The 23,444-nt window shown below is 37.9% G+C and overlaps 1 protein-coding gene across 1 annotated transcript in view; it reads left to right on the forward strand.

Annotated features, from left to right (window-relative positions):
* Window positions 1-23,444, forward strand: part of PIEZO2 (piezo type mechanosensitive ion channel component 2) — a 350,494-nt gene that overhangs the window by 299,929 nt on the left and 27,121 nt on the right. The window contains 8 exon segments of the mRNA XM_068395843.1: window positions 2,031-2,152; window positions 2,969-3,040; window positions 7,161-7,264; window positions 9,305-9,403; window positions 11,820-11,931; window positions 13,654-13,719; window positions 17,000-17,166; window positions 21,329-21,504. Of these exon segments, the coding sequence (XP_068251944.1) occupies window positions 2,031-2,152; window positions 2,969-3,040; window positions 7,161-7,264; window positions 9,305-9,403; window positions 11,820-11,931; window positions 13,654-13,719; window positions 17,000-17,166; window positions 21,329-21,504 (918 nt within the window).

The following is a 23,444-nucleotide window of genomic DNA, read 5'->3' on the forward strand; positions in this document are numbered from 1 at the left end:
AAGAGATTATCTCTATCTGTGCTATATTTTTTCTGTTAGAGGTCCAGCTCAATTGTAGTTTTGGGCTATCCTATTTTGGGTACTATGAGTGCATGCAATGCAGATGAAATATGGGGGGGAAAAAAATCTGACTTTTTTTCCTCTTTCTTTCCTACCACTAATTATCCTGCTGTTCTCTCAATTTGTCTCTCCCCATCTCTCAGAAGAGTAGGACAGTCAAATGCAAGTCCCCTGTGAAGCTCATGAAGAGTAGGCAGATTACTAATCAAAGTGCCACATTAACCCCTAGACAGGAGACTGAGACACAGGAACTGGGTTAAAAAAAAAAACAACAACAAAAATTGGAACAGCGAGGGACCTAGTTAGGGAAGCTGTAGTTAAGAGCCACCTAAATAGCCTGAAATCACTGGGGGCTAAGGAAGCTGAGTAACATCCTGGCCCTGCTGCGATGGATGACAATATTCTCATTGACTTTACCATTATTAGGATTTTGTTCTGTATATCCGTTTTCCTAGCAAAATTTGCTGGATGCTTGTTGCTTCCATTTCATTTGTGGTTCCTCTTCTAGTGTTTGAGTGCAAAATATATATATGTTTACCTTCACTGAAAATATTTTCTTTCAGTTTAACTGCCCTGGAGATCCTTTCTCTTTATACAGCCAATAAGCCACTCTGCTTTCTGGTGGGTGCAGCCAACATGCTTCTTTAGTAATTGAAAGCAAAAAGCTTTCAAAGCTCCTCCACCGCCATGCATGAAAAGCCATAACTGCTTCCTAACCAGATGTCAAAGCCCACTCTTGACAGCTTCTTCCACACCTGCATAACTGAAGAAGCATCAAGAGGCTTCAGGGATCGTGCTCCCTACCTGCATGCCTGGGCTGTTGCGGGTGCTGCTCTGCACTTGAATCAATCTTATTCCAATTGATAGGATGTGCCTGTCCTGGAAATCATTCTTTTCTGTTAATTCTGCAGAGTCTAAGATCAAGGAGATGATACTGTTTGCAAAAATGCCAAAGCTGATCTATGTTTCTCTAAAAATTGCTAGTTTATATTTGCAGGATGTCTGACTTCAGCAATAGAGGGTGCTTGTTCCATTTCATTCAATAATGTGCATCAGTACTTCATACAGTTTAGGCGGGTTAGGATGAAGAGAACCATCAGCATGGCCAGAAGTTTTGAACAACCAAGTTGTCCTGACTGACGTAGCATAACTTCAGCAGCAGATGAATGATAAGGAAAGAAATCTAATCATCTACTGAATAACAGCAACTAGCTGATATGGAAGAGTTTTTCCCTCTGTAGTGGATCGTTCTTCCCTAACAAATGGACAGATTAATAAAACTATTTAAGTGCATTTTGGTCACTGAAATTAGTGAATCATTTGCTTCTAATCCAGTTGTATTGAAAGAACTTATTCCTGTTGATTTCATTTTTTATTACTACTGTTTTTCAAACTGAAAATGTAGAAGTCTTAAAAGACCAGATTGTGCTAACTTTACGGGGTTGCAAGAAGGAGAATTTAAGGCTTGCCTGCATCTGGACAAAACTGAACCAGTTTGTGTCTTCTGTATTTCCAGATATGTGGGACAAATGAGAGCTTAAGGGGTGAAAATGTAGCACAAACAGTGCAGGAACAGCCGTGGTTCAGAGTGGCAAGTTTCAGGCAAACGACTGCATTAGGCAGAAGTCCTTTTTTCTCAGAGCTTCATTTGTTGTAGCTCCTGACAGCAATTCTTTAGTTTTTAAATGATAATAAGATAGTTGAGCGGGAGTGGGTGAAACAGTCATGTGATAGCAGGCAACCCAGCTCTCATTGACCAGTGAGTGAAAATCTAGGCTTGACCCTTCCAGCCAGCCCTTTCAGAGCCATTTAACTCCTTATGTTTAAGGGCAGGATTAATGACAATGTGGAATGGATATTTCCTTTAGAAATGTTGGAGTGTGTGTGCATGGATGTGTTTAACACTTGTTTTTCAGGCTGGGTCAAAAAGGGTGAAGATGTGAATCTAATAAGATTCTTCCTTTTGCCAGAATGGATCGCATCAAAGCCAGGCAGCAAAAATACAAAAAGGGTAAAGAGAGGATGCTAAGCATGACCCAGGACTCCTCAGAGGGGCCGGAGGTTCAGAAGGTTTCTGAAGAAGATGACGAAGGTACCGTTAGCTGTTGTACCATAATTGCAGTTGAGCACTAAGGACCCTAGCAGACCTTATAGTTGGACAACTGATAAATTGTTCTTCAAAACAGTCAGCATGTGCCAAGGTTGTTAGCTGAGTATCAGTTTGGAGCTTGATTCAGCAAAAAAAAAATCTGGGATTTTGTACTGCAAGAAGGTTTAGAGAAAATGGTTTACTTTGAGGTTACTTTTGGTTAACTTCAGGCTGTTGTCAAAGAGCTGAATAGCAGCAGACATTTGTTTTGAACAAAGTCATTATCTATAAACCACAGTGTTACAAATAGGTAGCATCCACATTTTTTTCCAGCAACATTTTCTGGATGCTGTGAGGTTTTTTCAGTCACTGCAATGTTTGTATACTTTTAAATGTTGCTTAATACATGGGAACAGATAAAATGATACCTATCTAGTGCCACATTTCTAGCACTGACTTGGGATCAGCACTTACTAGTTTTAAAATTTTGGGAGCCTGAAATGTAAGGAAATTTGAGAGGAGGGAAAATATTTTCTTCTTGAAATTACAGTCAACTGTGACTGTATGTTTTAAAACACAAAATTGAACTTTTTAGCTGGTTTAGAGTAGAATGCTGTTTTAACTGCTGCATAAACGAGAGTATTTCTCTTTAGTGGTCATGCTTCTGAGTGATTTTAATATTGAATGTATTCAGTAGATCTGACATCTGATGTGCTCGTGAAATTTTAGCTCTTTTGAGAGAAATTAAGAATTATTAATCAGTGTAAGAAACATGTTTCTCATTTTGTAAAATTAATATTTGGACATATTTTATTTTAGGAGAAGCAGACAAAGAGAAAGCCAAGGGCAAAAAAAAGCTGTGGTGGCGGCCTTGGGTTGATCATGCTTCCAGTAGGTTTTCTCAATCATCTTACAAATATGTGGATTTAACCCTTATATCCTTGACCAGAATAAAGGCATTCCCATGACCTGTTTGTTTTGTGCCTGATTTTATGATTGTGACTTGATAGAAGGCTTGTTTTTTTCAACAAATGATTTCTACTTCCAAATCTTCAAGGAGTTAGTTTAACCATATTTTGAACTTCTGTGTGTTGGAAGCATAGCTAGCTCATACTTTGGGCATTCTTAGAAAAATATCAAATCAGATAAACATGTGCCAAAAAGAATATATTTTGGCCTCAAAAATCTCCACTCCCTCCTACTGCAAAGCACAATATATTTAAAAATGTGAAGGTGAAGGCTTGCCAACGCATTCTAAGATGAGTCATAATTTCTTTTTCATATACACACATCATTTTTTATGGTTTATCAGTCATTCTACTGTCAGCTGTAGAAATCTGAGTACCACAGTAAGACAGCAAGACTATTCCTGGGACTAGGCTGTGTAGAGCTCAGCTGAATATCTCTGATCACACTTTAATGTACTGTTGATGCCAGTTGTTTTGTTATTTCCTTTTTTTTTTAATTATCTGAGAGCAAAAATATGTTCAGCCTTATGCACAAGAAATTATTAGCCTGCATCACTCATATCATTGTTGCATCATGTTATTTTAATTTGTTTGTATTCCAGTCGAGGCATATGATACTGTTCTTCCCTATGTTATGGATTGGGTAAAACAAGAAAATTGAGTAGACTCCAATCTCAAATCAGATATCCTTCTATTGGATCTTTGTTGAAGGAAATGAGACATGAGCTATTTAATAACTTACGAAGATTTAAAAAATATTCAAGTGTATAGCACTGATCAGAGTCAAATATGAATGTCTATATAGAATCATAGAATCGTTTTGGTTGGAAAGGACCTTTAAGATCATCGAGTCCAACCGTTAACCTAGCACTGCCAAGTCCACCACTAAACCATATCCCTAAGCACCAGATCTACATGTCTTTTAAATACAGGGATGGTGACTCCCCCGCTTCCCTGGGCAGCCTGTTCCAATGCCTGATAACCCTTTCAGTGAAGAAATTTGTGCCTGGTCATTTAGTTTAAGAGGTTACTCCAAGTAATACTTTTACATAACTACATACTGCTTCATTTACCTGCGTGTATTTATTTATAACTGCAGCATATATATTTGCCAACAGCATTTAACAGAATGTCATATGTTTATTTCTATCAAGTCACAAGTAAACTGTGCCTCTATTTTTATTTTTCTAAAGGGCACACTGCCACTTTAGAGAGACCTATCCCTTTTCAAAAGTCTTATGAAAATAAACTTCTTGCCCTGTAGTTTCATTAACAACAACAATGACAAAAGAGATCAAAACTATAATTTGTGAGTTTTTACTGTAGAATTTGAAGCTACAGTGATTTTGAAGGAATGGGATATGGTCTTTTGTTTATTCGCCACTGGTTTTTTAACAAGAAGAACTGCTCAGAGAGAGACATTGACTTTTGCTTTTACTTATTTCACCCTCATTATTTAATGTTCTTAGGTGACAACTTGCATTTTGATATTTAAACAGTGAGCATTCTTGTAATTATTTACTGCAATAATGCAAAACCTTGTGGGAAACATCACAGACCCTGATACTGCAAACAGTGGTTGCCTGCCATGTGGCTTGCGTCCACACACACTGAAACATGGCAGTGACAGTAGGTGTTGACAGGCATACAAACTGGAAATAGACTGATACTCCCCATCTATCCTTTTTGAAACACTGTGCTGTAACTGCAGCACTCTGCTGCATGTGGCTGTTCATCTCAGTAAATGGATTTGTGGCTGTGGCTGTATATATGTATATATTGAAGTCGCTCAAGCTCAAAGTTTTATGCCAATTCTGATGTTTAATTTAGACTTTTATTGTTATTTTTACACCACTTGTTGCAATTTTATTATACAGAAAGATACCTCATTTTGCATATCACAGGAATTAAAACACAGTCATGAATTTGGGTCTGAGTAGAACAGATAGATAGATAGGAAACATCAGTGAGGGTTTTCTCATTGATGCTCACTCACACACTTCTTTGCAGGGAGGTATGGTTCCTCCTGTGCTTGTGGATTACTTATGGAGCCCCACAAAGATCAGCAGGAGTTAGGGCCACATGCTTCAAGGTCCTCAGCTTCTCCTGGGGCACAGAGTTGTGTCTGATGTAGTACAAAAGATGGTGCTCACAGCTGTCCCGGGGAGCTCTTTCCCTCTGGGCACAAGCAGATGATGGGATCTTGCTGACTTCTCTTCCATGGCTCCCCTTCTGCCTCCTCCATCTCATCGCAGAAGGAATACCTGCCAGTCCCTTTTCTCAGTAGGAAAAAGTCACATTTTGCAGTAGGAGAGGGGTCCTCCAAGTCCAGTCTGGCCATGAATTACCTTGCTAGTAAAATTTGCTGTCTTTAGTAATCCCTGTAGGTGACTAACACACTTCTTATTCCATTTTGATGTGTGCAAGAATGCATTATTGCTATTCAATCATACCTCCCTCTTTAGTTGTAAGAGAGATGTTACTGCTACATTATAGTGTCCCCTCAGATACACTTTAACCTAAAAATTTTGAAGGTAGATCACTGTAGATTTGTTTTCTGCCAGCTCAGATGATTCAAGTCTGACCAGGTGCTACTCTGAGCCTTTAAGGAACTTCACTGCAGTGGAGGTTCCCCTAGATGATCCTAATCCCCTAAGATGACCTTATCCCGCTGATCTGTGTGGACAATTTCTGTTGCTGACTCCAAGATACTTTTTCATGAAAGATAACTGCAGACTACTGGCTTTTAAAATACATTCATCTCTTTAATGGATCTTAAATGGGCATTCTTAGAAGGCCCTGTACCAAATGATTAATTTGCTTGATCCAAGAAATCTCCAAACTTTCTTTTCACCTCAGTTCAGCAATTAGGACTGCTGAAGTGGACTCTCTGTCCCTCTGCAGGGCATTCATTGGTGTTAAAAGTCATAACGAGGCACATGAGACACAAAATACCCTCTCTGAGGGAGTTTTAGATGCTGAAGTTATGATACAATACAGTTCTGGCAAATTTCACAGTGTGCTTACCCTGAGGTTTCTACAGTAGTTATGTGTGGTCATCTGTGCACAGAAGATCTGTGTAGAATTCAAGGTATGATTGAATTAAAGCAATTGTTACTTTTCCAGAAACCTATAATGAGGGTTAAATATAATTTTCAATATAAATATGTATTGCTCCATATATCCAGATTGTGTGACATTTCATCTAAGTAACTGTTCCTTTAAATATTTCAGCTTAAATGTAGAAATTACGTACCAGTTTTCACTGCTGAATGTAACGCTGTGATTTTGATTTTTCTCTTGCTCATTACCTTATTTTTCATTTCTTTTGTTTCCCTGGTTCGTTCATGTAGGCCTGTTACCATCTGAGAAATAAAAACATTGCTTCTGTTCAAGGATATAAGGCCTAGCTTATTCACTGTGCATCTTTACTGTATCAAGGTTTCAGAGTCTTTCTGAATCCATGGGCAAAAAATTGAAACTCATTTGCGATCACATTAATAGAATCCAAGTGATTTGTTTTAAACAAACCAAGGTTTTCCATTACCTCATCAAAGCTTAAATGTTTGAAGAAAGCATTAACTAATACCATCCCATTCCATAGTTTAAAGGATGCATCAGCATTTTAAAGAGAAGTTCTGTATTTTTTGTCCAGTGGTACTGTTCACATAAATTCATTTACTTACCTGCTGGGCTTTTTTTACTCCCTTAAATAACCATCAGTTCCCAATTAATTTAGGCTTAACCGCCATTTTTTTTCAAAAAAAATGTAACCTAGTAACTTGATATACTTCAAGCTTTTTCTTTACATTTTCTTCTCGTGGGGATGTTTTCCTTACTTCTTGTATAGTTCTCATTCATGCCCAAAGTATCACAGACTAACATCAAATAAATTGCCTGAGACCTTTTCATCTCTTTCTTCTTCTCTGTTTTCACCTTTCCTGGTTGTGAATTTTTAAAAGACTGGCTGGCTGTTCATAGGTCTTGGGGCAGTTGAGAATAGAACTTTTCCAAAAAATAAGAAAATATTTTGTTTCACTTAGTGGTCAGAAGTGGAAATTATTATTTGTTTGAGACGGATAGTGAAGAGGAAGAGGAAGAGGAGAAAAAAGAAGAGGAAGAGCCTCGAAAAAAATCTGCATTTCAGGTACTTTATGGTAATTTGCTTTCTAGTTGCCATCTGGAAAAAAAAAATGTAGGCTTCTCATAACACAGGCACATATGTTAAAGCAGCCAATACATCTAAAGTAGACCTGAAAAGTATTGGAAATGAAATTTCTTGCCAATTTAAAATGCAAGTTTGCCTGTTTTAAGCATTGCCAAATTCCTACAGGAACTATGGTGAAATCATATCTTCATTCACTTGTGCCTGAGGAAAACAAAAATACAAAAACAAAGGTTAAGAATCTGAGCTTTATTTTTTCTGTGTTGCAATAAAGACAAGTGAGGAAGCTGACTTGCTTCTGGCACTGCTGTACAATGCTTCAGTGGTTTTCTGGTTTTGAGTAGATGTTGTCATTCCATGAAGAAATGATCCCAAAAATAAGTGACTTTTCATGGAACAGAATACACACTTAAAAAAAATAATTTTTTTATTATTGATCGTAGTGGACCAAAGAAATATATCTTTGGGTTATAAAGAGCTTAACATTTAAAATTACAAAAGGAGATCACATCACTTTTTCCTCCTTTCTTTTTCAGGATAGTGTTAATTAATATGTTTGCATTTTAAGTAAGTGACAGACTGTGTTGAAGTAAGATGATATTGTAATGTTAAAAAGATAGCCGAAGTTTCCTAACTGGGTTCCTACATATAGACTGGTTGATGTTAGACAGTACCAGGTATTGAATCCACTGGCTTAAATGAAGAACTTGAGTGAAGAAGTTAGTGCGATACTCATGCGTATAGGATTGCTTTAATCTTCATAAGATTAAAGTTTTACTTGTTGAAGAATTTTCAGAAATACCACAGAACTTTTTCAGGTCTGTAACTTTAAAAGCTTAAGCAAACGGGTAGCTTTTTGCAGATGAGTATTCCCATCCAAATGGAAGCTCACGTCACTGCAGAACTGGTGCATTACTGAAAGCCCAGCCCAAGCAAGAGCAAAAAACTGCCTCCATGCTTTTCTATTCCTTATGCCAATAGCTTTTAAACAGCTTCCCAGAAGACATTACTGAATTACAAGAAGAAATATTTTATTTAATTAATTGATACAATGTGGCTTTAGTTTATATACTTACATTACATTACCAACAGATTACGTTTGTTAAACTGCCTGCATGGTAATGTCATGGAAAGATTTTTTCCTGACCTTAAAAAAAGGCAAAACAAATCTGGATGAAAAATAATGTGATAAGGTTTATTTTCTACTATTTACACTTATTTTTCATATATTTTGCATTTAATTCACCTGGGACCATAAAAATGGCTCATAAAGTTCTAGGTCATTTTTCTTTCTGGTTTTCATGCAGGTGTAGAGGAAAGTTTGCATTCTGCTTTCTGCTGATTTTTTTAAAAATTGGTGACAACATTTTGTTCAGATGTGCTGGTGCCAAGCACTGAGATTTAAAGAGTTCTAAACTTGAGGTCAGAAGTTAATAAGATTCTTTTATTTACTCTGGGTTTTGGGTTTTTTGTTTGTTTGGTCTTATTTTTTAAAGCTCAGTCCTGAAACTATTAATCTGCGGATGAATGATCTGGTCTTTATTTCAAAATTCTGGCCAGACATTCTGTATAGGTGGCCAGTTCTGCAAAATGAATAGGAGGAGAGTTGTATAGAAGAGAAAATTGTTTTTGTTTATGGAAAGCTTGTTCATCATTTTGTCATCATACCTTATTCGCCTTCCATCACCATGCACATGGTCTTAATAAAAATTCTAGCAAAGCGAACTTGTTTGTTGTAGAGCCTGCTAAAGAATTATTTTTAGTTGATTTTTCTTTTAGTAAGTTGTGTGCAATAGTCACTTCAAGGGTTAACTTGGAGATTTCATTTATTAGAGAACGCAGGCAGTTAAGAATCATCTCATTAAAATTTTATTGTGAACATCACAAATGATCTTTTTTTCATTTTGGAGTCTATGAATGTAAATTTGTTCTAAATAATCTAGATACAATCATTCAGTAGATACTTTTTAGTAACATTTTCTTGTTTTCTACTAATTGCTCTTGCTTTGTCCTTCTTTATAGAGAGCTATTGGGAAATTTGCTTCAGCCATTTTAGCCTTGCCAAAGTCTGTCATTAAACTACCCAAAACTATTCTTCAGTATTTAATCAAAGCAGCAAAGGTACTTGACATTTTGCGAGTGCTCAGTATGTGACCCATCCCGTAGCTTCTGATGTAATGTATACCTCTACCCTCGTCTGCATTTTTCTTCTTACATGAACGATTAAAAATAATAATGACAGCCAAAGCTTCATTCCAAGTAAATGCAATACATTTCATGCTTTTGGAGTGGTCAAGCCACAAGAAAAATAGTCTATCTTTTTTTAAGTGCAACCCCGGAGAGAAAATGCAGACCCAAATTCTCCTTTTCTTCTGATACTGCTATACAAGATGGGCATATCATGTTGCATGTACCTTATCAACACCGTGGTAATTGATCTCAGAAAGCTGGTGAAAGATTTGTAAAACACATACTCTGCTCCAAGCCCCTTTTCTGGCCTTCATCGTCATAAAAAATATTTGTGTATCTTCAACATTTTCTCATCCTCCTTGAATACATTTAGCATTTCTTACCTTTGAGCAATGTGTATCATTTTACACTCCATATATGTAACATGATGTTTGTAAGGAGTGAGCATTACAGATTGAGCATGCCAGCTCCAAAGCCTAAAAGATACTGCGTTATCTAAAGTAATACATATGTATGTACCCAGTCAGCTCTTAAAATATCCACTGCTTAACAAAGTCGTTACACTAGATTTATTAATCAAATGCCCTTTCTTCATTCTAATCTACTACCCTCTTCCAAGTCTGCCTTTTACCTCTAATTTCTTTATTCACACTATGGCTGTGGCTAGCGCACAATTTCCCAGCTAACTGTTCAATAGCAGTTGTTGACAGTTTCGGACTTTCAGTAAGTAATACGGTATTAGTTCACTTAGGTATCACCATTCCCCCAGATCGCCTGTATTAGCAAACACCTATTACAAAGCAAAGAGAAACCAGTGCCTCTGATCCCACACATTTTCTCATGTGGTGCTTGTTGTGAACAAATTACACATATAAAAATAAATGTACAGACCTTGAAAGATTTGGAAGAGGATTGTCTTATCAACAGTATCAAATTAATTTCCTCTCCATTGTTCTATGCATTCACAAAACAGAACAAAGTATTTTTCCCTTTTAAATTCATTGAAAGTCAGTTTGACAGTTTTAAAAAACTGCTTTTACCGTTCCAAAGAAATTTGTGTATGCAACTTTTAAAAATATAAATAAACCAAATAGAAATTTTACCATTCTGTCCTATGAAGGGCAGTTCCAGCTTCACTGAGATAGACGTGTGTTGTTGTCATGGCCTGCATGTTTGTCTTGTGAATTAATAGAGCTGTTTTGTTACTGTGCTTTACTTTCACCCTCATGCCTGCATCATCTGTGTGATTCCCTGCCCTGTCTCTGTTACTGGCCTGTGTTGCGTAGAAATAGAAGGCAATGCAGTGCCAATTGAAGATGATTACAATTTTTCAATGAAAACCATAAAGGGAACAAAAGAACATCTTTTGTCCTGAATTGTTGTGGAGAAGATATAGTTACTTTAGTTTCTGTTATTCACATTTTATGTTGTATAGGGAAAAAAGGTATGAGAGTTTCTGCTTTTTTTTTTAAACCTTCCTTCACAGCTTGAGCAGAACTATTCAAAAAGTTACTTTTGGGTAACTTTTTTTTACTTTTTTTTTCCTCACTGCTATAATATTTATAAATATTTTGGGCCAATTCCATGCTTCATGTAGTCATACAGGTCAACAGACTGTTGATCTGAGTAAGTGCTGAGAGGAGGATTTGGCCCCATAAAATCCCCTTGATACATAAGTAAGTATTACTGTCTTCATTTTACAACTGGAAAAACAGTAGCAGAAGGATTCATAAGTGACTTACCTGAAACAACAAAGGGAGCCATTGTCAAAATCAGGACGAAACTTGAGGAAATCCTGACTGCCAGGTTTGGGACTGTGCATAGATAGCGAATCTGTAAGTGTTCAACTGGGATCTGCAGAAGGGAAAAATATACCTGAAGTATGAAAAATGTACAAGCACAAATGCCTGTACTGAGATATCACCACATCTTTTGATGCTTTAGTTAGTTGATTGAAGCCCTTTCTCTTAAAGTTTCCAGTACTCTGCATCTTGCCTGTAAAACGGTAAAGTAGAAATAAAGAATTAAATGGAGAGATTCAGGTGAAGTAGCCCATATGCACAACAGGGTATTAATTCCCAAAGTTCAGAGCATGAATTTTTGTGGGTTCTAATGAAACTTGGTTCACCCACTAGTGTTTTCATATTTGGTTTTATGCTTGCAAAAATAGCACATGAAAACTCAGCAGATCTACAGGGGAGGTGTTTGATTTGGGATTCAAAATATTTCCTTACCCCTGCAGATCTGAATGCGTTTACTCAAACTATATAGTCCCGCTTGTGGCTTATTCTATGGCTTACTCTCAAAACACGAAGAACCTTGAAATAAATGAGTATGTTCCTTCCAGTTTGTTTATCAGGCCTGGATTACTGACCCTAAAACGGCACTACGACAGAGGCGCAAAGAGAAGAAAAGTTTTGGCAAAGAGGAGAAGCGAAGGCGAAAAGGATCTGGGGACGGTAGGTAGACTTTTGTATTTTAAAAAATGTAGAGTTAACCAGACGGCCTGTTGTTCCTGGTAGTGAAAGGCAGCTGAGCTTCAGAGGTAAGTGCTCTTAGTTCTGCCTAGGAACTGGAAAAATGAGTTTAACTTTGGCTGGCTGCCTCTCCCTGCCCCAGCCCATGACAAGGCCAGCCATATCTATGTCCTTTCGTTCTACACCATGTACATTGGGGGAGATAAAAAAGGAGGAGAGGGGATATATGTGTTTTCTGTGGAGCTGCAAGACACACGCCTAGAGCTTCTGCCAAATAGGAAGACTCAACACATTGCAGAAAACATCAGCTATATGAAAACATTTGTGGAAGTAGAGTATTTGCAAGAGAAAGCCATAATCCTGTAAAGGCACAACCTTATAAAGCAAATAACCTGGTAGTTAATGGCATTTCTCCAGAATATGGGAGTGTAAGTGGCAGGTGTTTGGCCAGAATCAGACAGAGCAAGGACACCACCCTCACCTCATAAAAAAGTTTATTTTATTCTCCAGGTTTTTCTAGGGTGTCTCAGAGTCTGTCATTTTGATGATAAGTTCATGTGTATTCCCAGGGAAAGTTTTGCATGTGACAGACTTACGTTTTATTCTGAAGAACTGTTTCATGAGGAAGTTCCTGAAGAGCTGTAGTTCAAGTGGAGCTGTAAGAAAAATTCCATGAAATAGCCACATATTATTTCTTTTTGCCACATTTCCTGTATTGTTCCCTAAAGAAGCTTGAGTTGACACATGAGGAAGAATATCAAGAAGTGTTTTTCACTTTCCATGCTGTACTCAGAGAGGAATCCAAGTATCCAGGAACCCCTAATTCACAGTTAATACAGCAGGTAGCAAGAGGAAAACACAAGTGTTAATATTTTTTCACTGTCACTATGAAATCATTCATGCCTCTGAAAAAAATCAGTTTATAAGTGGTTCATATCTCTTCATCATTTGCTCCTTTTTAAAGAAGAAAAGAAGACAGAAATTCAGAAGCTTTTCTATCAGTATAGATGGGGAAGAGGGGGGCCCGTTCAGGCTGAATCATCTGGACTTTTCCTCCATTTGGCATCTTCACCTATCGCAAAGAGGGAGATTTATAATTTGCTGCCACTGAAGCTGTAGTTGCAATTATTGGACATTAGATAGAAGGAGAGTCATTTGTTTGTCCTTCAGTGCTGCCTGCAACTCTCTACATCAGTCTTCTGCTACAGGCCTAAATAAAAGCACATGGCAATTTCAGACAAACTCTGATGCTTCATTTCCACCTGAAAGTCCCACCAGTTCATTTGGGTTTGCTGGGTCAGAGGCAGGAGAAGATCAGAGGTCTGATAAGGTTGCCCTTTGCAGAAGCTGAAGAAATGGGCTGGAGCATGAGTTGGTAGAAGGTGAGGCTGCTGAGGGTGGAAATGATGTGACTGAGAAATTGCCTGGGTTTATTCCAGCAGATAATCTTGCTCACCAGCCGATCTAGCAAGAAAATGCCACTGCAAATCACAAAAGAGGGTTGGTCATCTGTGAACACCTTCGCTGACAGAGTTGTCCCCTCACTTGAGTCCTTTAGAAATGGAAATGTGCTTCCTGTTATAGTGGTAGGTGAGGAACAAGTCACTACTGCTTAGTGACTTTAGCCTCTTCCAGCTTGAATGTCATTTACACCCACACTTCTATAGGTGTAACATTCACTGTTTTGCTCATTGTTTTCAATAGGTGGTACTGATGCGGACTGTGAAGACAGTGAAGAGGAACCTGTCAAGAAGAAATCTGATGGACCAGGTATGAAGGCAGAAAGGTTTCTCTGCTGTTACAATGCAGTTGTGACCGGTGGCATAATCACAGCGTATCACAGAGACAGCATTGCAGTGATTCCCAGGCTTGTGTAAAAGCTGAAAAATCAATTCTAACCTGTGCAGTGAGAACTTCCTGACTACTTTCAGGTTTCCAGTTGCCAGGATTACAAGTCCTGAGCATAAGAACTTCTACTCCTGGAGTATTAGCTACTGCACTCATTCTCTACATGCTTTAGTAAATACACCTGCAGGCTCAGACTTGATCACTTGCTGTGTATTTTACTTCTAGAACAACTTACACCTAAGCTTAGTTTCCAGTCCTCACTGCATACAGCCCTGTGTTAAAATCTCCATTGATTTTTAATGTCTGAAATGTTATTATTAGGAGAAAAATCTTGCATTTTTTCTGTGTGTTTTAGCAAGGTTAAGATAATGCTTTTGTGTGGTAGTCACCCATTCAGGAAGGTACAAATATCTCCTCTAAAAAAATGGGATTTTCCCAATCTTACCCATTCTCATTCATAATCAGATTTAAGGAAGCTCTGCACAACAGAAGAAATGTCAGCAGTTTGCAAGATCTTGCCTATATTGAAAGTTTTCCAACAAAGAAGTGTAATGGATCATAACTCTAAGCTTGGCTCTTTGTTTCTAACTGGAGTAAAAGAAGAAAACAGACTCTCCTCTTAAGTAAGTCTTCATCATGGCTTACCTTGAGTGAGACTTTGTCTTCAAAAGCTATTTTTCTTCTGTATTTAAAATTGGTTCCCACAGTTCCAGTTAGAATTGTATCCCTGAGTGAGCCACAGAGTAGAAAATGTTGCAAGGATGTAAGAGATCATGGTCTCAAATAAATGAGTTGCATTGCTATAGGGTTTTTTTGGTGGGGTTTTGGGGACTTTTTTATTTGTTACTTACTGGCGATGCAATTAGCTGTGTTAAAACACTTAAGTGAAACACACATCTCTAAGGAAATACTGTCTGTGCTACATGGGAGTCAGGGAAAGAGAAGGAAGTTTATAATTAATTTATATTGGAAGTAGTCAATTTAAGATGCTTTATGTTTTTGTTGAAATACTTTGACCATTCCTAGCTAAAATTTGCTAAAGAAGATGGTTGGAAAAATTAGACAGTAATTACTATGAAGCATTACTATCATTATTAACCTTGGATCAAATCCTGTCTCACACTCTCAGGCAGAGAGAAGCTTTCTCTGCATTTGACCCTTTAAGTCAGAATAACAGTCTCTGCAGAAAATAAATATTTGCTTTCCTTTTTGAAGATGTTTAGATGCAATCGATCCCCAAAAGATTATTTTTAAAAAGTTTTGGAGAACAGCAAAGCTGCCAGAAGAGCTACAGCATCATTAAAAATGTATACTAAATCACCTCCATCCCATAGAGAAAAATGACCTTTCAGTTTAGACTAGAAACGCTTTGCAAAGCAGTGTGTTGAGACTATGGCATGCCAGTGGTGGACAATGATAAAGATAATTTTAACCTGAGAGCTGTGATTCTCCTGAAGTCAGCAGCAGAAATTATATAATAGAGAGGAAGAGTATGGGTTAAAAAAGAACATTTTTATGTTGTATATTTCTGTGCATGAGTGCTACATTTTCTTTTAACCTATTCATAGTATTACATCTGGAATTCAAAGGAAGTGAATGCTCCTTGAAGTAGAAACAGCCTTATGTTTAACTTCCAATGGCAAGATTTCCTTAGCTTCAAGACCTGCATGTTGAAATGCAAGTGACTAAAATTTAAGTTGATAAATCATAAATATCTCCAGTTCTAAGTGACATAGAAAAGGCCTGAAAAAAGGGCAGAATATTACTGAAATAATTATATGATCAAGTGAAGGGGACTAAATATTCTTATGTTCAGAGATACTGGACCAGTTCCATGGCATTGCTCAGGTAAATGGTACAGGCTGCCATTTCAGCATCCACTTTACAGGAATGTACCACTAATGTTTTTTCCTTAATTTTCTGCACACGTAGGTGCATACAACCCGGCTTGCACACCCAGAGACACATGCATGTTCCTCCATAGGAAATCTTTTGCTTTATTACAGCTTCACCTTTGCATTCTTTGTAAGGAGCGAATATGCACTCCACAAAGTTTTGCGTGCCATCTTGTGGTACAGCTAAGAAGTGAAGTTAAATGCATCATGCTTTAGTGCATAATTTGGCTCCTTAGTATCTACTTCAAGCATTTTGTCCCTGCATGGCAGATTATTGGCAGTTTATTATTTTTTAGGCCAGTTAGTTACTCTAAAATTGATTGTTATAGCTAGTCCTCTGGGATTTGCAACCTAGCAGGGACCACTAGCTCTGGAACTGCCTAGTTGAAAATAAATTTTTTAGCATTTGTGCAACACTACAGAAGAACTGTAGTGCGGTGTGTCTCTTCGGGAGTGAAAGAAAAATAAGCTGAAAGTGCTGGTTTTTGGGTGAGAAATGCTAATGCTAAAGGAACTACTGAAATGAGAAATTACCTTGAGACAGCTGCATTGAGCAAAATAAAGCTACTATTGTTGGTGTAAACCCATAAGACTTACTCATGGGAGAGGGTACTGCTTTGGCAAAATGGTGCAAGAGTAATGTTTTATAAATTATTTATATGATTTGTGCTAGTTGCGCTAGTTGATCTGAGATAGCTGATGACACAATGCAGCCTATTTAAAAAAAAAAAAGAGAGGCTTTGGAAACAGTAAATGCAAAGAGGTGTGTTTAGGTGGCTGGAAAACTGGGAGAGATTCAAAGACTGTTTAGGCAGGTTAGACTTTCAAACTCAGCTAAGCAAGGTTCAAGCACAAAAGGCAAACTCTGTGGAGAGAAGCATGCACAAGTAAATAGACAGGTAAGAGGCCCAGCTCCACGTGCTGGCTGAACAGCTGTTGAGATCACGGGCACTGAGGATGCTGAATAACTCTCAGGAGATGCCCAGATCTTTGGGTTTCATTTTTCAGACCAGTGCATACAGCATCTGTCTAAAATCAGGGACTGTTTGTATGACTAGCGATTGCGGGACCAGGGAGTTACAGGGTAGAAAAGGGATTCCAGATGATAAGCCTAGACATACAGGCAGGAAAATGGCCCAGACAGCCAAAAGGCCTCCAGCCATTCAGAGATTCCCTACTATGACAGGGACTTGCAGCCTGGGTTATTTTTATTAGACAATAAAGGAAAAATGAATCTAACTCCAAGCAGAAATACAATGAAAGGTATTTGTGTTCATTAACTCTCTGTTGCTTTTCCTCTCCCTTAGATAACATCATCAAGAGGATATTTAATATCTTGAAGTTCACTTGGGTCCTTTTCCTGGCAACACTAGACAGTTTTACAGCTTGGCTTAATTCCATCTCAAGAGAACACATCGATATCTCCACTGTGCTAAGAATCGAACGCTGTATGCTGACCAGGGAGATTAAGAAGGTAACGCCTTTGGACTTTTTGTCTGCTAATGCCATTTCCAGCTCAGTGAAAAATGAAGGGTTGCCTTTTCAGATCACTGTGTTAAGGAGAAAAATTATATAAAAAACTCACTTATACGTGCATTTTAAAAATAGGTCTGGACTCTTTTACCACTTGCTGTTTTATAAATATATAAATAATATATTACTTGATTTATTATCTGGACACAAAACAAATTATTGGAAAAAAATATTCTTTGAGAGGTTGATATAATGATTTGGCTGAAACACTCCTGTGATAAAGTGTGGTTTTGAGGGGACAGGATAGATTCAAGTAGAGAGGAGACGGCATGGCATTTTAAACAGCTCAAAAACTACCTCAGTCTGCATATTTCAGTCTTTTTGTAGACCAGCTTCCCTTGGAAATGACTGACAACATACAGGCGTAATTTTCTTCACTCGCAATGAAGCTATGTTGTCCTCCACAAGCTAGTTATATATTGTTATAACCCATTATTATCAAAGATTAATGTTGATAGTGTAACTGGAAATGTATTTGGATCTTCAAAATGCAAACAGGTGATACGTTGAAGTTGGATAAAGCTCTCATTCTAAGCACAGGTATTTTTTACATATGTCATTAGCTACCCAACAATTTCTGGAAACTTGGCATAGAAGCCTCGTTTTTAGTTTTTAGTTCTTTCCAGTTTTTCTTAAAAGCTGCAGACTATCTCAGAGATGAGTAAGTTGAAAAGGTCAACAACACGTTAGTACTCTTGACCTTGATAAAGCCCCATATTGCCTGGCCACTTTCAATGTCTGCTGGCACAGTAAGCAGGCTGCCCATGACCCCAGGAGGTTCATACTATTTCCAGTTTTAATATGTCCTAATTAAGACCTGATGACCAGAAATATGCACTGTTTTCAAGGTGTAGGTAAATCACAGGTTTATACAGGAGTATGATGTTTTCTTTTGCTTTCCTAGTAAGATCTAACAGTCAAACTCCTTTGATTTTTAGTGAATGCTGCCTATTTTCATGGGGCTATACAGTCTGAGTCCAAGATGTTTAAGGCTAACAAAAGCTGACATAAAGCCTCTCATTATGTATATACAGTTTAAGTTATTTTTCCCTTTGCTTTTCTTGCCATTTTTTACCAAGTCACTCAGTTTTATTGAGTTCTTCAGTAGTCCTTCAGTCAACTTTACACTTGAATATCCCAGATAATTTTTTTTTCTGCAAACATTGCTATTTTCCTCCTTACACAGATTATTTCCGAATATGCTGGACAGTGAAAGTCCTTGGGGGAACCAGTCAATTACCTTCTTCCTTTGTAAAGAAAAAACATTCGTTTGTGCCCTTTGTCTCTGGTCTTTCAATGGAGGATAAGTACAAGAGATATAGTCTGCTTTTTTTAATGACCACTTCATTTCTTACAAGGGTCATTCAGGATCACTCCTGAACACATATTTAAGGATTGGTGTTACCTTCTCTTCCCCTGGCACTGTTTCATCCATTGGTTCCTGCAGAACTCTTGGGTGAGCATCTTCCACTCAGTGCTCAGTTTATTGTTTTGCTCTCAGACTTGTCTTTTATAAAATAATTACTCCAGTCATTCCATGGGATTCACATTATTCTATTGGGAATGTTGGTGATTTTTTCTGCAGCAAAGAGGGATGCAGAAAATTAAGTCTTTTCTTGTCCTGTTGCCATAACTCCCTCATACCTTTTTATGCCTTGATCACCTGTTGATACTCAGTCTGGCAGCTGATTCTTATGATATTCTTGAAAATGTTTTTGTTACCAGATTTTTTTTTTATTTTAGCAAGTTATTCCTCAGCATCTCTTTTGGTCTAATTTGTTGAAGTTTTACATTTAACTTGAGAAACTTCATTCTTGTTTGTTTTTCCTCATGACTTTCACTTCTTGAAGATGTCTTCTTGCTTCTTCCTCCTGGTCTTTTCCATTCTGGTGACGTGTGTGTGTGTGCGTGTGCAGGCTTTCTCATTATGTTTACCTATTCTACGTAAGTACATTTGAAAATTAACTTGAGTTATTGTACGTTATTATTCTGATGGCATCTTCTGTAATCTTCCTTAGTATTTAACAGGCACTAGTGCACTCCTGGTTTGATGGGCAAAAATCGAGCCTTCATACTGTACTTTTTCAATATTAATTGGTTGAAGTCCACCCACAGAGACTCTGTGATAATCCTGACACAGTGAATTTACTTAATTTGTTAGACTTTATGCTTTTTGACCCATACCACCTCTTTCTCAAGCTATCTTCCATCCCATCCTTCCTATAAAATTTGTACTGTTATAGTACAGCATTGTAGTGATATTCCTTTTCACCCCAAGTCTTAGAAGTCCCTGCTATTTTTTGCATCCTCACTGAAAAATCACATGATTCTTTCTCACTGCCTCTGAGTTTTTAGAGTTTTAACATTTATGCAGAAGCCAGGCTAACTGCCTTTTTATGGTCATTGCTTATTTGGGACCTTATTTTTGATCATTCTTTGCTGCTTCTCATCTCAACTTTATTGAGTTTTTCCTATCCTTTGTTCCCAATAGATTTATTTATTTATTTCAATTTCGTGTTGCCAGCAGCGTGATGCTGTTTTGATTACAATAGAGCCCATATGTCCTTGGATAGGCTGGTAATCCTGCTTCAATCCTAAATTTTCTGGTACTAGGGGCCCTTCAAAGAATTTCCCCACAGTCAATAGCTTTAAACTTCAGGGTTTTTTCTAGGATCTTTCTCTCCTCTTCTGTGAAATATTGGTACCCGTGAACATCAGAATCATTCATTTCTCCATAGCATCCCCAAGTCTCTGTAGCAGCCCCATGCCTCTTTTTGCTGCCCAAGAAAGGAGGCTCTTGCTGCAACCATCACGGTGACATGTTTCTTTGTCTGATGTGGAGTTGGGGAGTTAACCTGGTCTGTGAAGTTCCTTTGGTCTCTTTTGCAGCTGCAGAAGAACGTGAAATTGAGTCCTCCATCAGTTGTGGGGCACTTTTGCTGTCACGGCTCTTGTCCTTTATCCCAGGCCTGCAGTTGAGCTAAAATGTATCATGTGCCATAATTTCAGAGGCAGGCTGCCATAATAGCACAAACATTTATTACTGCAGAAGCAACACAACTTGTGTACAATCAAACTAATTAAAAACTTGAGTTTCAGATTTTGTTCTTAAGATATTTTTTTTTTGACAAAACTTCAGATTTTGAAAATTTTAGATTTGGGATAGTGTGGAGGACCAGAGTTGAAATACTAGTAACTAATAATATTAGCAAAGGGAATACAGGCAGTATTTTAGAGTACTTTTATTATTTTAGCTGGAAAAACGTCCTTGCAGAAGATTTCATTATAAGTCAGCAAAATGACTGTTCAAGAATAGCAATCTTCTCTCTCAGTGTATCTTCTGAAGTCAGTGCAACTGCTAGTGGAATGAGTTCGATGTGTTTCTGCCTAAGAACAGGCTATAAAATTCTCAGTTTTATTGTTATGACAAGCCTTTAGAATTCTGATTGCAATATCACAGCCAGAAAGATTTGATTCTCTGCCCAGATCTGGGCTGACAGTTAATAAAACCATCCTTTCATGAACTTGCTTGGTCTTGAAGCCACAGAGAAAGAGTAAAGGTCTTCAGTGTATTTTTCATGGTTTTCCAACTGTATTCATACTTCATGAATAAATTGTTATTTCGGGAGGTTAATGAAAATCTGGATCAGTTTGTACAGGATCTGTTTCTTTTGTTTCTGTTTAAAAAACCTGCTACTGACCACTAGTAAGATGTATGATTGTTCTTAGAGTCAGTGAAGCTATCTAAAAGAGATATCTCAAAAATTGCTGCAGTATGGGTAGAGTCATGGTCCCAGTCCACACCTCATTTTCATGCTGACTGATCTGCAGTCCACCCAGCAGAGTTTTTTTGGCTATATATAGCCTGAAACTACTTTCATTGCTTCAATTTTGCTTGAAAACCCAACACTTTGTGCCATGGTAATTGAAGTCAGAATCTGACTTGCACTCTGAAAAGGCACTGCTAATGGGAGGTTATTATTTACTGGGAAGCTGTTTGCACAGTCCCTAATCTATTCCTTGCCAAATGACAGAAGCAACCAGTTCCTTGAAGAATACGCCTCCACCATGCCACGTACCTCTGCCTCTACTCTCTTCCACAGGGAAATGTTCCAACGCGAGAGAGCATCCATATGTATTACCAGAACCACATGATGAAACTTTCTAAGGAGTCAGGACTGGACTCAATCGATAAAAATCCCGGTCAAGCTTCTGATTTGCAAGCATCTGAAAGAATGGATAGTTTAGATTCAGCAGCTTCTCGTGACAGTATCTCCAGGTATTGATTTAATTTTATTTTGTGAAAGATAGAGGGATTGTGCAGTAGGCGTAATTTTAGACAATGTCTAAGTACTGATGAACTTTCTAATCGAAGTTGTATACTCCTTTTGATTTATCCATGCCATTTTAATAGTGAAAACTCTGCTATATGTTACTATTCCTTTATAGTGGTACACTCAGTTGTCAGCTTAACTCCTTTTCCACTGCATGACTATCCTACTGCTTTCTGTTTCCCCTAGAATTAGAATTCATTGACAGGGGTTCTGATCTTGTAAAAAGTAATGGAAAATAAGAGCCTGCTGAGGATGCTTATGGGATACCGTGTTAGGAATTCAGGCGTGGAGTTGGGGAACGATCCTTCATTGTGAATATTTTGTCTTTGTAAAATAAATTGTTGTCTGTTGCCCGTAAATCAAAAAAGGCTTTGCATTGAGAGAGATTCTGGATTTGAGAGAACAAAATCCCCCTCTCATACACACAGGGCAAAGATCATCAGAAAGGGCCTGATTTCCTAACTGCTATGATTAAGATCCAGCAGAGCTACACAGTTTGTGGATCAAATACCCATATTAGTTCAGGAAAACCACTTTACTCATTCTTTTCTGAAGACGGATGCCATCAAGTCCCTTGCCAAAACTACTGCATACTCCTGCTGCTCCATGCACAGAGGCACACACATTCACTTCCTTCTCTTACAGAGGCAGCCTGTTCCCACCGTGTCCCTGGTGTTCTTGACTTTTAAGAGACTGCAGAAATTGTCCAACATGAGGGGGAGAAGGGAGGGCTTTGGAAATCCGGCTGTTTCATAACCCGTTGCATTCTGCTATCTCCTGTTCCTCTCTGAAGTGTGGCAGTATCATATTGTGTTTGATACTCCCAGCAAACTCGGTAGCTTCTGTGTACAGTAAATTATGCTTAGCTTTTACTGATGACATACGGGTAGACGTTAGCAGACTGGAAATAATGAGGGCTTGTCTTCCTTTCTGATGTTATTGAAAAGCAAGTGGAAGAGAGTGCCTGTGAGTACTATGCTTCAACAAAATATTCCCAAATTGCTCCCCAGGGTGAGCACCGGCCTTTGAGAGGTTCACTCCAGTAAAAACACCAAATCCAAGCAAATCTTTCTTGGTGGCTAGCTACCCAACTAAGCAACACCTTTGTGTTTTGTCTCAAAGCTTTACAGGAGTCAGATGATGTGAAAAAAATGTAAAGCCAAATTCTATTGCCAGCTCACTTGGAGCCACTTGGATATGGACATGGCAGAATTTAACTCCACGAAGTTCAGTCTCACCTAAAGAAAGAATAGTAATATAGTCCTGCTTTCATTAAATAGGTTTTGGTCACACTGTTTACTACAGATAGAAGAAATTATCATTATTATACAATCATGTTAACAAAAACTTTAACTAGAAGCAAAGGGAAGCCAATTCCAAAATGAATTATAACAAAGAAAGACAAATCTTGTAATTTTCATGTGTAAATTCTGCCTCTTTGATGAGATGGTATCCAGTGTTGAGCTCCACTTACGTCTTTTTTTTCAGAATAATCACCCATTTGTCACCCTGCTTTGAGCATACTTACACATTTAAAATCTATTTTCAAACTCAGAGAATTCATTGATTCTGTGGAGCTGCTTTGCAACAGAAAAAGTTAAATCTTTCACATGTGTTACTGTCATCTCCATTTCCTCAGAAGATGTCACAGGAGCTATCAACAAAGGAAGAGCAAAGGCAGAATTATGACTGATTTCTCTAATCTCAAATTCTCTTTTTGGTAATGAATAATCAAATATTCTTGCACTGACAGTATCTACAAATTGTGCACATCTGCTATAATAATAATGACCTGTAATTAAAGGAAGCAAAATTGAGTCTGTTGATTGAATGATAATGCCTTCTGTTTATTGGAGCACCCTTGCATGTCTCTTCCTGGGATTAC

The sequence above is a fragment of the Nyctibius grandis genome, chromosome 3 (assembly GCF_013368605.1).
Source record: "Nyctibius grandis isolate bNycGra1 chromosome 3, bNycGra1.pri, whole genome shotgun sequence".
NCBI lineage: Eukaryota > Metazoa > Chordata > Aves > Nyctibiiformes > Nyctibiidae > Nyctibius > Nyctibius grandis.